This window comes from Eutrema salsugineum, unplaced genomic scaffold (assembly GCF_000478725.1).
Source record: "Eutrema salsugineum unplaced genomic scaffold, Eutsalg1_0 scaffold_10, whole genome shotgun sequence".
Lineage (NCBI taxonomy): Eukaryota > Viridiplantae > Streptophyta > Magnoliopsida > Brassicales > Brassicaceae > Eutrema > Eutrema salsugineum.
Window position 1 is genome coordinate 5,747,810 of NW_006256908.1, and position 14,153 is coordinate 5,761,962.

The following is a 14,153-nucleotide window of genomic DNA, read 5'->3' on the forward strand; positions in this document are numbered from 1 at the left end:
ACGAAATAGAATCAACTGATAGAAACCGTAATAATGCCTGAAACACACACACAGCTGTGATTGGGGCTCACGTTCCCAGCTTGCAATAGACCTTTTTTCCTCTTATTAAAAAAGTTATAGTTATAATACTAATACTAAGGAATCTCATTATCTCACATATAATTAAGTGTATGCAACGAGAAAAAAAAAACTATGCAACATTTTTAAAGATAAAGTACAATTAACTTGATTAACACCAACATCAATTACGAATAGCCCATTCTGACTTATGAGTGTAGAATAAAATGAAAGGCAAGTTAATTATAGGAATTAATTAGAACCATGTAAATTTACAAAAGTTTAACCTTTCACAACAGACGCTGCGAAATCATTATTGTTACTACTATGTCAATATCTGATTTTATTCATCTTTTGTTTCCCACTGCAAAATCATGTCTTTTAAATCTGGTCAAAAAACGTGTTATATATGTGATTTATTTACGCTTATAAACTATAGACCCACATAGCATCTCAAAAATAGTAAAGGCAACGTGGGTAGTGACAAACAAGGTTGCATGCAGAGGAAGGAGTGAACGCAAACACCAAACGCTATATGGACAACATGATGGTTGATTTTTTATTTTTTTTTAAATCTAGTAACCTTCGTACGACGTGCTCATTGGACATTGGGAATGAGATTATACAAAAAGGTGAACATTCCCTCATAACCAAGAAACAAATGAATTCTTGGATTTCAGATTTGGTGATAACTTGAAACGAAGAGCCAAAGAGATGGGATATCAAATTCTTACCTAAGTTTTTAAGGAGTCAAGGAACAATGTCTTATTTAAACAAACAAGTTGAAGCGTGCGTCTTTCCAGCATTATCATTTGTTGGAACGAGTCTCCACTAGTCTTTCCTCCTGATTCTATCTCATGATTCATATGTTAGCTTATTTTAAATTTGTAATCATACTAATAATAAACAATCAATTATAAGTCTTTGTTTTCCTAGGAAACCAAACTCAAATTACCTCTGTTTCCTTGATGTCGAGCTTCCATGACCTCCTTGTTGGGGTTACATCTAACAAGAATTTAAATATTTCCATGTATCAGGAGGGCATTGGATTCTTGGGAACAGATTGTAATAAATATTTAGTGAAGAACACAGAGAAGTGTGTGACAATGTTCACCGTACATACTCATTTTCGTCTGACAGGCTCTTTGCAACGGATGATGAGGTCTCATCTCCCTGATTTTTTGGGTGATTCACTTCTTTGCTTTGCTCATCGTTCTCTGAGATTGTTTCACTCCCAAAACTGCAGATGTCTCCTGCTAGTTTAGATTTATGGTTTGCTGATAAACAGTTCACATTCCCTTGTTCACCATCATCATCATCATCCTCTCCAGTGCCTCCTACTGAAAACTTAGGAAAATCAGGGGCAGGAGATTGACGCCAGTGCGAACTACCAACATTGGGGTTTAGGAAAGGATATGGTTTGCCTCTCTCGGTTGTAATATCTGTGACAGAGGTTTAAAAAATAAATATATATGTGAGAGATCGCCAAGAGAATGGTTAGATTGATCTCGGCACCGTGGCTTGGGACAGGGTAGTGAAGATGTTTCAGAAAAAATGAGAGGCAAACCTGAGCTTATGCCTGCAGCTGTTAATCCTTCTGCAAACCAATTGTAAGGCGCGTCGAGACCACCACGAAAAGGGGATTCTCTCTGACTGGTACATTTCAACTTTCCTGAGTTTGATAGTCTGACCTGCTTTACAGACCCAACTCTTCTATTCAAATGTTGATCATCCACATCCCAATCTTCCCAGGATTCTTGGAAAATGTCATTCTTCAGATAGCTCTTGTCTTCAAGGTTGCGAAATGAACTAATTTCCCTCTTCCTCTGTTTTGGGTTGGTTTCAAACTGTGAAACGGGGGTTTCATTGGCCCAAACTGACAAGATTCAGTGACAGTTTAGTACCTGGGAAAAAAACAAATGTTTGCACAATCCTAACATGTGATTCAAAGGAAATTCTTCAGAAAAGTTATCACCTGCACTAGACGAGCAAGATTCTTCGCTGTTAGAAATAAAGAGTGGTGTCACGATATATAAAGCATATGAATCACATACATAAAGCTAATGAATCACAATCAGAGAGACAAATATTTCAGATGTTTACCTGCGCAAGCTAAGGCTGTCTTTATCTTCATCAGGTACAATGGATGACCAAACCGGTTGGTCAATTACATTGTCAAAATCAAAGTTATCGGGGGATTTGAAATAGCTGGAAGTTTGATTTTGGGAAAAGTTCAGTGAGCATGAGTTAAAAAATGGCTTTATGAATTTCGATGATTTGACTTACGCTGCCTTAGTGAAAGTTGGATGATCAATGGTCCTTTCAAAACGAAGCGGTCTTCGAACTGGTGAATCTGAAAAAACGAAGAACGAAGGATATACCGAATAATAGGCCAAAACGTGGTGAATCCAACAAATATGTAATTACATATCTTTCCAACTTCAGACTCCAATAACAGAGTAAGCTAAGAAATACTGAAAGAAAAGAATTAAATCAAAGAGATGGGACTGAAAACTTCCAAAGAATGATGTGAAACAATGAAATTTTAAAAGACATGCGCTTAGACTAGTTATTTTATGATTACAACTTATAGGGTCAAATGAAAGTTCCTTAATAAAGTCATATATGAAGCAAACATTTTTTAGTTGAACAAAACCCCACCTTCGATGTTGGGCCTCCAGGTCGTTTCCAGGTAATCCCTAGAGACACCAGACTGTAAATGTCAAAAAGTACAGAATCACTATCCATAAAGGGACAAAATGAGAGATTTTAAGAGCACCTCTTCTTTGTCCCATGGTGTTCTGCAGAAGACCGACTCTCAGTAGTATAATCGTTTCCATAATTCATGAAATTAAGGTTTACATTTTCCTGGCATGGCTGTTGATCCTTCCAGTAAAAACTGCCTTCACCGTCATCAAGAAAGGCGGACTTAGCTGGTGAAGTAAGAAAAAGAAACCAATTCATACATTTCGTTATTTGATCTGATACCAGAAAATTTGATACCACGAGGAAAGAAAGAAATACATGTACATATGATCTGATACCAGAAAAGATTTTACATAGTACATGTCAAACGACTCAAACCACATGATATTATGTTCATTACATATAATCCTATATTCACTACTTTGATCAAGTCGTGTTTTGTCTAGATTAAAGAGGATAGAGGCCCGTGACCACCTAAGAGAAAATAAGTGAGACAATAAGAGTTGCATAGATGGTGCATTATGCGAGTAAAGAAATTTAAAAATTAAATCCTTAGCTTACCGTTCCACTCGTTTTCATCAACGACCCTGCCTTTGTTGAAATCTACAGCGTCACAGAAGTAGCTTCTTGACTCGCTAATATATGGTTTATGTAAGTGATCAGTGAAAGTGTGCAGTTTTTTCTTTCTGCCCCCAGTTTTAGCTTGTATGCCAACGGGAGACCTATAATGACTGTCATCTTGGAACAATTTGCTACTTTCAATTATTGTGTCCTGTAAGAGGAAGATGAAAATATTGTTTCTGGAAAAACACTTAGAAATGAAAGGAAACAGCTAAAAGATAACATGCCGAGACTTTCTCACTATTTCCTTCTCAAAGTCGTTGTGCCTTTCCCTGGCGTTTGATGTATCTGGTTGACCAGAATCATTCCATGGAGATGAACACTGGTACGCAAATTTTCTTTTACACCAGAAATTAAATACAATCACTGATTCATATCCTAAATGGTACATCCTACTGATAATCTAAGAGGAAACAGTACAGATAGATAAAAAAGGAAACAAATATAATGAAAACAAGTGCCAATACAAACGAAATCGTGAATGCTGCTCACCTGTCTGATGGATGTGGAGAATTAAGCGGAGTCTCCGTGTTTATTTTACCTAATCCTGAATGGAGAAAGTAAGAGTCACAAGATAAAGGCACAGTAGGAAATCTCGTCTTAAAGACTGATGATTATCTAGATACACATGAAGTTCAGCTTTTCCCACCACTCTCTGATCTCTAACACGGTAAGACCTATACCTTCAACTGAAAATGCCATGTGAGCCTCGGATGGAGAACTTTCTTCCAGGTTGGTTGTTGTATGATCATCACCAACCAAATCAAAGACAGATAACTCTGAAAAATGTACAATGTCTAAATTAATTAGGAAAACAGTTTTGCAGATGGTTCAATAAGCTCATAAGCATGCAACGAAAGTGATTGGGAAGTCAAACCAGAATGAGATAGACCGATCTACTCTATGTACAAGGATGGTAAAACAGAAACAGTAAACCTTTCTAGTTTCTAGATGCTAACTTATAGTGAATACTTACTCCGTTCTGTGCCATCCATCAGATCCGCTGTGGTGTTTGCTTTTTTCGAATCATTTGTCTGGTTCTCAGGTAAACAAAACGGAATCCTATAAGACAGTGAATCATAAAATTTCTATAAGACATGCAGTTCCATTAGCAAAAAAAAAAAAAATCAAGAGGATGTACATTCTGAGAAACTAAACTTAGACAGTGACATTAGATGAAAGCAATACAAAGAAAAACTGACTTGCCTCTTTGAGGAAGAAGTTTCTGCTTTATGGTTTAATGAACTTCCTGCATCATCACACACAACATGAGCAGGAGAGGACCAAGTTTTTATAACTCAGGAGGTTTTATCTTCACCTAATTTATAGTATAATGATGAACTTGAGCAGATTCATAGATCATGACTGTGGAGACCTTACCTACTCCCGAAATGTTGTCCTTCAGACTGTAGAAATCAGCATCCAGATCTTCCATTCCTTGTTTCGCTAACAAATGACACAAACAGGAAGAGAGCAGAATGGAACTATACGTCATGGTTCAGAGGCATTAATGCAAATGGTCGACACTCAGAACGACAGCTGGAACAAGCATATCATTACCATCTTCTGAACGAGAAGGTTTGCATTCAGGAGTAACGGTTGACAAGTTCAATAAATTGAGAATATCCAAAGACTGGTGTTCTCTTGACTGTTGATGACTGTTGTTTCTATCATTACTACAGCTCTCAGACTCAACTGTGAGCTGATGCTGTTGCTGTCTCCTCTGCTCAAAGTATTGTTTTTGCCTTCAGGTGAATAAAAAGAAAGTGTGAGCACTAAGTGTCTATGACATCATCATTGGGAATCATTATGGTGAGAAACATCTCATAAACAGAATAATAAAGCGCTTACACACCTCTTCTTCACTGACGTGTGTGACTGAATTCCCCAAAAGATGCCAAAAGAACAACAACAAGTCAGAACTATCATCTCTATGGAGTTGAATTAAAACACTCAGGAGTTGTGTTTAAAATAAAATCAAGCTATAATCATAACACCCACAGGTTTATATTCACCAAATCTAACTTATCCCAAGACAAAATTTGCATCACTGAAAATGAAGAATCAATAGTCACTTACAGCAGCCACTTTCCGCCTCGATCCTCCCATCCATTGCAGCATTCTTAGCAATTCCAGTTCTTAACTGTAGAGGGATCTCGAAATTAACCTCACCACGAACAGCTCGACGCAACGATTCCGTAACGAGATTGCGTTTCGTTACCACTAGTCTCTAAGATTAACGAAACTTCGGTTCCAATTCCAAAAATTAACGATTATGTCGCGAAGAATCTATGTGAATTTTCTACGAAATATACAAATTAGAGAGAGTAGAAAAAGAGAATACTCGGAAAAATTGGAGTCTTCAATAACAGTAGCTGAATCGCGTCGGGCATAGAAACGATTTAGGGAAACTGATAATTGCTTCTACACAAAACCGGTGAAGCCGATGGATATTTGCGGTGGGAAAGATCAAATTCGCAGAAGGACGAACCGAAGACGATGCAGCGAGCGAACGGTCTTCTAAAAATTTCGAAAAAAAAAAGTGAGAGCATTGGGTGTATTCGTTTCCCGCTGCGAGTCTTGAAACATTTTGTGAGGTACGAAACGAATGGGCCCTTCAAAGCCCATGAAAGACGACAAAAAAAAAAATCTCAAAATTGAGCTAGATTTTAACTTTTAAGATGTAAATAATTTTAATACTGTCCAAACAAGTAACTAACAAAGAAGGTAATAAAACATAAAACTAGATTTCAGACTGTATCAAATACGAATCTAGATCAAAATATACAATTTTCAGTTCTACAACAACAACAACAACAAAATTGGCTAAAATCACATACCAGAAAGATGGTAATTTTGTGAATAAGTCAATCTGATCACATTCTAGATGTTGGTTAATTTATGGTTTTAATCTTTTAAATTTTACTTGCTCTAATCTAATCCTTAGGGATTATTACCATTTATTCTTTCGGTATATGTAACGATCCAGAAACATGTTGTTAAATTGTTTCATATTGGAATCATATAAAACTACTTTTGATCATCTTGTCTTGGTTATTGTCTTAATACAGTCATTTAGCAGAACAACAGTCTCAGGATTAGTATCAAAACATCTGAGACTGATGTTTATCTTGCAGTTTTAATGAAATAGCGGTTGACAAGTTCAGCAAATTGAGAGAAGCTCCAAAGATTGATGTTCTCTTGGCTGTTTATTATTGTTTATACTTTACATACATTATTAGTACACCTCTCTGACCAAACTGTGAGCCGATGCTGTTGCCATTTCCTCTGTTAAAAGGCCCTTGGTTTCATAACGATCGTCGAGTGGTTAAGGATCTGCAAGCTGAACTGTCCACCTTTCTCAGAGTTATCCACTTTAGTCTGTCCAGGAGGAGGAAGAAGCTCGAAGTTTTGTACCAGCCTACCAATTGTGATTCCCAAAATGGGCAACGCCAATATAATCCCGGGACAGCTTCTACGTCCAACACCAAACGGCAAATACCTGAAGTCATTACCGCTCGTTTCCACGTGCGACTCTTCTTCAAAGAACCTCTCAGGTCTAAACTCTTCAGGTTTCTTCCAGCTGCTAGGGTTGTTCGCTAGCCACCAGGCATTGACCAAGATTTTGCTCTCTGCTGGGATATCGTAGCCAGCGAGCTTAGCGTCGTTGAGGTTCATGTGAGGCACGAGGAGAGGAACACCCATTCTTAGACGAAGTGTCTCTTTGAGCACGGCTTGGAGGTATGGAAGCTTTTGAAGCTCTGGCTCTGTGACTTGCACGCCTGGTCCAAGCACCGTGTCGATCTCGTTCCTTAGCTTGCTCTGGATTTCAGGATGGTTCACAAGTTCAGCAATTCCCCACTCGATAGACCACAATGTTGTCTCCAGAGCTGTTTCAACACAAATGATACAATAACTCAGGCACTGTACAAAATCTACATTACAGTGCAGTCTCTTCAGGGGAGACAGATTTACTTTTGCAATTTCTGACCAGACAAAGTATACTGTATATGAATTTAGCCTATTTTGCTGTTTTACTTAATATTCTACTAAAAGTCAAATGTCCAATTTTATACGCAAGCAAGAGACGTCTAGGGAATTGATTACGTAACCTACAAGGAAAAAGAACTTTAAGGCTAAGGAAGTTACCAGCGACATTGATGTTCTCGACGATGTAAAGAACATTATCCTCGTTGATTTCTCCGTTCTGTTGAGCTTCGAGGATGTGATCAATGGCGCATTTCAATCCTTCGCTGCCTGAAGGCTTACCGCTCACAGTTCGCCTGTGTGATTTGATTTCTCAATGTTACTTTCAAAATCCCTAAATCGAAAAAAACAAAAGTTTACCAAATTTAGAAATCGAAAGAGACGAACTCACTTCCTCTCGTCAACAAAATACTTTTTGAAGAGCGCTAATCTCCGATCCTTCACATCCTGACAAATCTTCAAATAGCCTCTTAGAAACGGCCTTAGGATAGGGATGAAGTCGCCATAGTTATACTCGAAGCTCTGAGTTAACCGGCTTCTATCTCCGTTCAAGGCTTTTAACCGGAGAAGAAGAGGATCATCCTCGCTCTCGAACCTTCTATTGAACATAACACGATACATATTATTATACATCATCAATTGCAATCGCTTCCTCACCACGATCCCTTTCGTCGCCGAATCTGGATTCTTCTTCACATCTTCGACTACACTCGCCGCCTCCGATTCCCATCCTTCCCGGTTAAGCTGAACCACCTTGCTGGTGAAAAACGGAACCGTCATGATCCGTCGCATCTTCCTCCAGTGCTCGCCGTACTCCGTGAAAACCATATCCTGCCCTTTTCCGGTGAAGATATCGTACACGATGTTCCTGTATCTGGATCCAAACTCGATTCCCTGTGTTTGGAGAACTTCCTTGGTCAGATCCGGCGAAGAGACGACGACTAGGTTCCGTTGACCCATCCGTAAGTGGAAAAGGTCTCCGAATCTCTTAGCGTAATCGACGAGGTTACGGTGGTTGAGGTCATCTCCGACCTGGAGCCAGTTTCCGAACACCGGAATCGGTATAGGACCAGGAGGTAGCTTCAATTTCTTGCCGCGGAGCTTGGAAATCACGGCGGCGAGAACCACCGCCACGAAGACGGCGATTAGTGACTTCTCTAACAAGAGAAACTCCATTATACTTCACTCTCCGCTCAATTTATCTTTGATTTTCCCGGTGAGAAATGAATCAAATGACTAATATTATCAATCATTTTAGTCATTTTAATCTCTAATAAGACTATAAACTCAAGTTCGCTTTGTCCTTCTATTTGAATATAATTAAGATTTGACTAATATAATCATTTCTTGACTTCTCATCGATTTTCTACACATGATGTTGAATATTATAATTTTAATACAAATTGTGTAATGAAATGGATTTCATGAACGTTAGTTTGTCTTTGATCCCAATTAAAAAAAAGGAACGTTAGTTTGAGGTAGAAACCTCCAAATTAGGAACTATGGTTTATGGTTCAACAATCATAAGTATTTGAAATGAATATACCAAACAATATTCATTCAAAACAGTGGGAACCACTAGTTATTTCAATCATGGAACGAACCATTTAACGACATTTTACACAAGACCTTACAAAAAAAAAGACCAAAACATGGAATATTCAACAGATTTCACAAACATCATTATAATGCCATCCACATAACAAAAGACATTTTGCAGAAATTACGTTTTCACTTTTTTTTGCAGAAAATGTTAAAAGGCCCTTGGTTTCATAACGATTGTTGAGTGGTTAAGGATGTGCAAGCTGAATTGTCCACCTTTCTCAGAAGTATCCACTTTAGACTGTCCAGGAGGAGGAAGAAGCTCGAAGTTCTGTACCAGCCTACCAATGGTGATTCCCAAAATGGGCAACGCCAATATAATCCCGGGACAGCTTCTACGTCCAACACCAAACGGCACATACCTGAAGTCATTACCATTCGCTTCCACATGCGCCTCTTCTTCGAAAAACCTCTCGGGTCTAAACTCTTCAGGTTTCTTCCAGCTTTCGGGGTTGTTCGCTAGCCACCAGGCATTGACTAGGATTTTGCTTTCAGCTGGGATATCGTAGCCAGCGAGCTTAGCATCGTTAAGGTTCATGTGAGGCACGAGGAGAGGAATAGCCATTCTTAGACGAAGCGTCTCCTTGATCACGGCTTGGAGGTATGGAAGCTTGTGAAGCTCAGGCTCTGTGACTTGAACACCAGGTCCAAGAACCGTATCGATTTCGTTCCTTAGCTTGCTCTGAATCTCAGGATGGTTCACTAGTTCAGCAATTCCCCACTCGATTGACCACAATGTTGTCTCAATAGCTGTTTCAGCAAACATTTGACAGAAGTAATCAGCATCACAAAACTCTATAAATGTTCATTAAAAATTCAGCCTTTTTTCAAGGGAGACAAAAGACACTGCAATTTCTGACCATAAAAGTGTCTTTTGCTGTTTTAGTTAACATTCCAAATTGATGGGATTCACTCAAAAGACTAGTAGCCAACAAAGACACGTCTAGAGGATTGCTTACGTATCCTACAAGGAAGAAATAAGTACCTGCAACGTTGATGTTCTCGACGATGTAAAGAACGTTGTCCTCGTTGATTTCTCCTTTCTGTTGAGCTTCAAGGATATGATCAATGGCGCATTTCAATCCTTCGCTGCCTGTAGGCTTAGCACTCGCAATTTGCCTGTATAGATTTCCCACAGTCAATCTCAAAGTCCCTAAAATCGAAAACCAAAAGATATGACCAAAATCGAAGAAGACGAACTCACTTCCTCTCGTCAACAAAGTACTTTTTGAAGAGCGCTAGTCTCCGATCTTTCACATCTTGACAGATCTTCAAGTAGCCTCTAAGGAACGGCCTAAGGATAGGAATGAAATCGCCATAGTTATACTCAAAGCTCTGAGCCAATCGGCTTCTCTCTCCGTTCAAGGCCTTAAGCCTGAGGAAAAGAGGATCATCCTCGCTCTCGAACCTTCTATCGAACATGATACGGAACATATTGTTGTACATCATCAGCTGCAAACGCTTCCTCAACACAATCCCTTTCGTCGCCGAATCTGGATTCTTCTTCACATCCTCAACGACGCTCGCCGCCTCGAACTCCCATCCTTCCCGATTCTGCTGAACCACCTTGTTGGTGAAGAACGGAACCGTCATAATCCGCCGCATCTTCCTCCAGTGCTCGCCGTACACCGTGAACACCATATCCTGTCCTTTTCCGGTGAATATGTCGAAGACGACGTTCCTGGTACGAGATCCAAACTCCACTCCCTGTGTGTGGAGCACTTCCTTGGTGAGATTCGGCGAAGAGACGACCACTAGGTTACGTTGACCCATACGGAGAAGGAAGAGGTCTCCGAATTTCTTAGCGTAATCGACGAGATTACGGTGGTTTAGGTCATCTCCGACCTGGAGCCAGTTTCCGAACACCGGAATCGGCATAGGACCAGGAGGTAGCTTCAATTTTTTGCCTCGGAGCTTAGAAATCACGGTGGCGAGAATCACCGCCACGAAGACGGCGATTAGAGACTTCTCCAACAAGAGAAGGTCCATTTGCACTTCACTCTCTCGATTTTCGTAATTATCACGGTGATCGATAATTTTTATTTATTTTCCCGGTGAGAGAAATCGTCGGCGAATGAAAAAGCAGAAGAAGCTGCTGAGGAAGAAATGGTGGTGAGAGAGAGGATTTTATAAGAGGGAAGAGGTTGGTTGGTTTGAGAATTGAGAACAACGGCAAAAAGAGAAACGGCGTTAGGTACAAGGGGAGTTGGTGAACGCTGAAATGATAAACGGCGTTAGATTTAACGGGATGGGTCTGTGTGTGTGTGAGTGGGATGGTGATGATGGGGTAGGTAAGGACCGTAAAGTGATCAAAGGTTTGGTGAAGGTAGGAGAAGGATGCTTTATATTTTCATATCTATAAACTAAATTTCGCTTTGTCCTTCAATTTTAATGTAATTAAGAAACGACTAATAACAAAAGTGTTTTTTTGGGTCAAAACTAATAACAAAAGTTTTCATGGAAGTTTGATAATAAATCTAATAAATAAAACTAATACCTTTTGGTGGTATATATTGAAACTAAAGCAGAGAAAGGTATAACAAAGTTATTCTATTTTATATGTATCAGTGGTGGGATCAATTCTATCGTATTCATAGAATAACATGTATACTAGGAATCTGCCTGCGCTTTGCTTAAGAACAAAAAAAGTTTGTAATTAAAAATTATTGTAATTATTTTTTAATCTTGTTATCTACCATTTTCGTAAGATTTAATTGGATGTTATTCGAATAAGAGTGTCTTAGCAAACTATATACTATGGTTATTGCTTATTGGTATAAATCAAAGTTAGCATACTCAATTTAATTCACAAATTTTAGTTGGTTTTATTTTTAGTATGTTTCATTGATATTCTTCAATATGAATTTGCATAAAAAGGTAGTATAATAGGTTTCATTCTGGTTTTTTTACTATAAAATAACTAAAAACTTGACTAACTGGTCATCTCATTGTTTTTGACATCTACTTTTACAAAATAATGTAGTATTATGAATAAGCATGAATAAATAGCAATAAGCCAAGTTTTAAGCTATATGTATTGACGTAGAATAGGAATAAAGATTTAGTATTTGTTAAAAGAATTCAACTTTATTGAAACCAAGAAATATAGGCCCTGCCTGTCATCCACAGTTCATGAAATATTTTGGAGTTTTATTATAATAACGTTGGCAAGATATATTGCACTCCCAATCATTAAAATAGTAAGTGAGAACTGAATGTTTTAAAACTTTTTAAAATATTCAATGTTCATAGATCCGTTAAAATAAATCATATTACGAACTATTAATATTTGTTGGAATATCAATTCAAATTTCATATCGGAAGTTTAGATAAAGTATGACTGATATATAATTCATGTTCAATAGTAATTAGTATGAAATTTTTTAGAAAGGACCTCCCAAAAATAAATTTGTACGGGCTTTGCTACTTGGACATAGGACTGAAAACCCCAACAGTTGTTATCAGAGTCAAGTTCTAGAAAATGTGGACTTGGAAAAGTGGGTGTAGGCTATGTTCATTGTGGGAGGAAAGCCTAAAGGTGACATTGCGATTAAGGGTGCTGGTATTGGTGCCTTGTATCGAAAGTATTTCTGATGGTGCGGAAGGTAAGGCAACGGGTTCCATTGGTGTTTACGGTGGTATAAGATGGGTTCCAGGTTTCGCTTGAGGTTGGGAGGTCAACAATTTATGTGGTGCTTAGCTTGAGGGGAGGATATCCAAGTTACACATTAGAAGTTTATACAAAAATGTGTCTAATATCTAAGTCATGTCCAATAGTACTTAGTATCAAGTCTTTTGGAAAAGAGCCAAAAAGAAATCTGGTTATATAAATATATAAAATAGTGATAGGGAAAGAGAGTGAGATGGAGTGAGGAGACATAGTCGTACTTGAAACGTAGTTATCTCAATAGTATGATATCTACAATTTTGGAGGAAGGAGAGATGGAGAGTGAGAATGAGAAAAAGGGGGAGCAATGGAGAACGAGAGATAGAAAGAGATAGAGGGGTAGAGAGAGAATGATAGGGAGAAATGGAGGGAGGGACATAGGGATTGAGAGGAGAAAGAGAAAGGGGGGGAGAGAGAGTTAAAGCTTTTTAGTACACGTAATTGATTGATATTACAACAATTTTAGAACATGTCCTTTTTGTTACTACTTTTTTTTATTAATCTGGTTTAAAAAGAAACAGTTTGTACTTTAAATATGTGATATATACATTTTAGGACAAGGGAGGGAAGGAGAGAGGGAGACCGAGAATGAGAGAGAGGGAGACCGAGAATGAGAGCGAGATGGAAAGAGAAAAAAAGAGAGAGAGATAGAGAAATTGAGTTAATGTTATCAGGGACATGATGATGGAGAGAAAGCAAGATTGAGGGTATTAGAGAGAGAGGTGAAGACAGGTTCGAAGAGAGAAAGAGAAAGGGGAGAAAGAGTTAATGCTTCCAAGTTTGTAATTGATTGCTATTAAATCTCTGTTAGTTCGTTTCTTTTGTGTTCACAATTTTTTTTTAATTAGAAACACTTTGTACTTTAAATATAGTTGTCTAAATTTTATGATATAGGACGAGGGAGGAATGGGCATAGTAAGAGACAAAGATTGAAAGATAGAGAGGGACAGAGGGATGGAGAGAGAGAGAGAGAGAAAGAGTTAAAGTTTAAGTACATGTATTTAATTGATATAAAAGACTAAAGTAAACCAGAAGAATATGAAGTTGCAGAGAATGAAGATGATGAAGGCGATTAAGAAGAAGAAAAAGTAGAAAGAGGAAGATGATGAGGAGAAGATGACTTGTCTCTTACTTACTGAGTAATGACTTGGTCAAAGCACTGGTAGAGATGGAGATGGAATCAGAGATCAATAGAGGGAGACAAGGAGGCCAGGTTGGAGAAAGAGAAAAGGGGAGGTAAAGAGAGAAAGGCAGAGGGAAAGAATGAGAGAGATAGGGAGGGAGAAAGAGAGGAAGAGAAATAGGGAGAGGGAGAGACAAGGAGAGATAATGAGGGATGGAGAGAGAGGTATAGAGAATGATAAGGAGGGATGGGAAGAGAGGGAGATAGGAAATGAGAAGGAGGGGAAGAGGGGCAAAGATAAAGGAATCGAGACAGAGATCAAGAGTAAGAGACTCGAGCGAACACTTCATACTTTAAATGTAGGTGTCGCAATCGTAAGATATACAATTT

The 14,153-nt window shown here is 38.5% G+C and overlaps 3 protein-coding genes across 4 annotated transcripts; all 3 read right to left on the reverse strand.

The window, feature by feature from the left end:
* Positions 1-791: 791 nt before the first annotated feature.
* On the reverse strand, positions 792-5,505 carry LOC18026867. Of its 2 annotated transcripts, none has more exons than XM_024148164.1 (19): positions 5,464-5,505; positions 5,240-5,262; positions 4,945-5,129; positions 4,765-4,821; positions 4,591-4,633; positions 4,361-4,446; positions 4,068-4,163; positions 3,877-3,931; positions 3,626-3,722; positions 3,325-3,535; positions 2,837-2,990; positions 2,719-2,756; positions 2,344-2,410; positions 2,161-2,265; positions 2,033-2,058; positions 1,625-1,933; positions 1,181-1,499; positions 1,013-1,062; positions 792-907 (listed from the first exon to the last, which is right to left on the reverse strand). In XM_024148164.1, the coding sequence occupies exons 1-19, from the start codon at positions 5,503-5,505 to the stop codon at positions 792-794; spliced, it is 2,079 nt and encodes a 692-aa protein (XP_024003932.1). The 2 variants fall into 2 exon arrangements, with proteins under 2 accessions (XP_024003932.1, XP_006410149.2); XM_006410086.2 differs by having other exon boundaries at positions 1,172-1,499.
* A 904-nt stretch (positions 5,506-6,409) lies between these two features.
* Positions 6,410-8,547, reverse strand: LOC18026869 (trans-cinnamate 4-monooxygenase). Its single transcript, XM_006410088.2, has 3 exons — positions 7,763-8,547; positions 7,534-7,667; positions 6,410-7,274 (listed from the first exon to the last, which is right to left on the reverse strand). The coding sequence occupies exons 1-3, from the start codon at positions 8,545-8,547 to the stop codon at positions 6,676-6,678; spliced, it is 1,518 nt and encodes a 505-aa protein (XP_006410151.1). The 3' UTR covers positions 6,410-6,675.
* A 361-nt stretch (positions 8,548-8,908) lies between these two features.
* Positions 8,909-10,962, reverse strand: LOC18026870 (trans-cinnamate 4-monooxygenase). Its single transcript, XM_006410089.2, has 3 exons — positions 10,178-10,962; positions 9,959-10,092; positions 8,909-9,723 (listed from the first exon to the last, which is right to left on the reverse strand). The coding sequence occupies exons 1-3, from the start codon at positions 10,960-10,962 to the stop codon at positions 9,125-9,127; spliced, it is 1,518 nt and encodes a 505-aa protein (XP_006410152.1). The 3' UTR covers positions 8,909-9,124.
* Between the last annotated feature and the right edge of the window lie 3,191 nt (positions 10,963-14,153).

Bases quoted from the DNA above. Each gene is read 5' to 3' on its own strand.
- LOC18026869 (XM_006410088.2), bottom strand. From the start codon at position 8,547: ATGGAGTTTCTCTTGTTAGAGAAGTCACTAATCGCCGTCTTCGTGGCG. The intron at 7,668-7,762 runs GTGAGTTCGTCT...CAAATCACACAG, and splicing joins TATTTTGTTGACGAGAGGAA to GCGAACTGTGAGCGGTAAGC. The intron at 7,275-7,533 runs GTAACTTCCTTA...GTGTTGAAACAG, and splicing joins CGAGAACATCAATGTCGCTG to CTCTGGAGACAACATTGTGG.
- LOC18026870 (XM_006410089.2), bottom strand. From the start codon at position 10,962: ATGGACCTTCTCTTGTTGGAGAAGTCTCTAATCGCCGTCTTCGTGGCG. The intron at 10,093-10,177 runs GTGAGTTCGTCT...AAATCTATACAG, and splicing joins TACTTTGTTGACGAGAGGAA to GCAAATTGCGAGTGCTAAGC. The intron at 9,724-9,958 runs GTACTTATTTCT...TTGCTGAAACAG, and splicing joins CGAGAACATCAACGTTGCAG to CTATTGAGACAACATTGTGG.
- LOC18026867 (XM_006410086.2), bottom strand. From the start codon at position 5,505: ATGCTGCAATGGATGGGAGGATCGAGGCGGAAAGTGGCTGCT. The intron at 4,164-4,360 runs GTAAGTATTCAC...TACATTTTTCAG, and splicing joins GATGGATGGCACAGAACGGA to AGTTATCTGTCTTTGATTTG. The intron at 1,063-1,171 runs GTGAACATTGTC...AATTCTTGTTAG, and splicing joins GACGAAAATGAGTATGTACG to ATGTAACCCCAACAAGGAGG.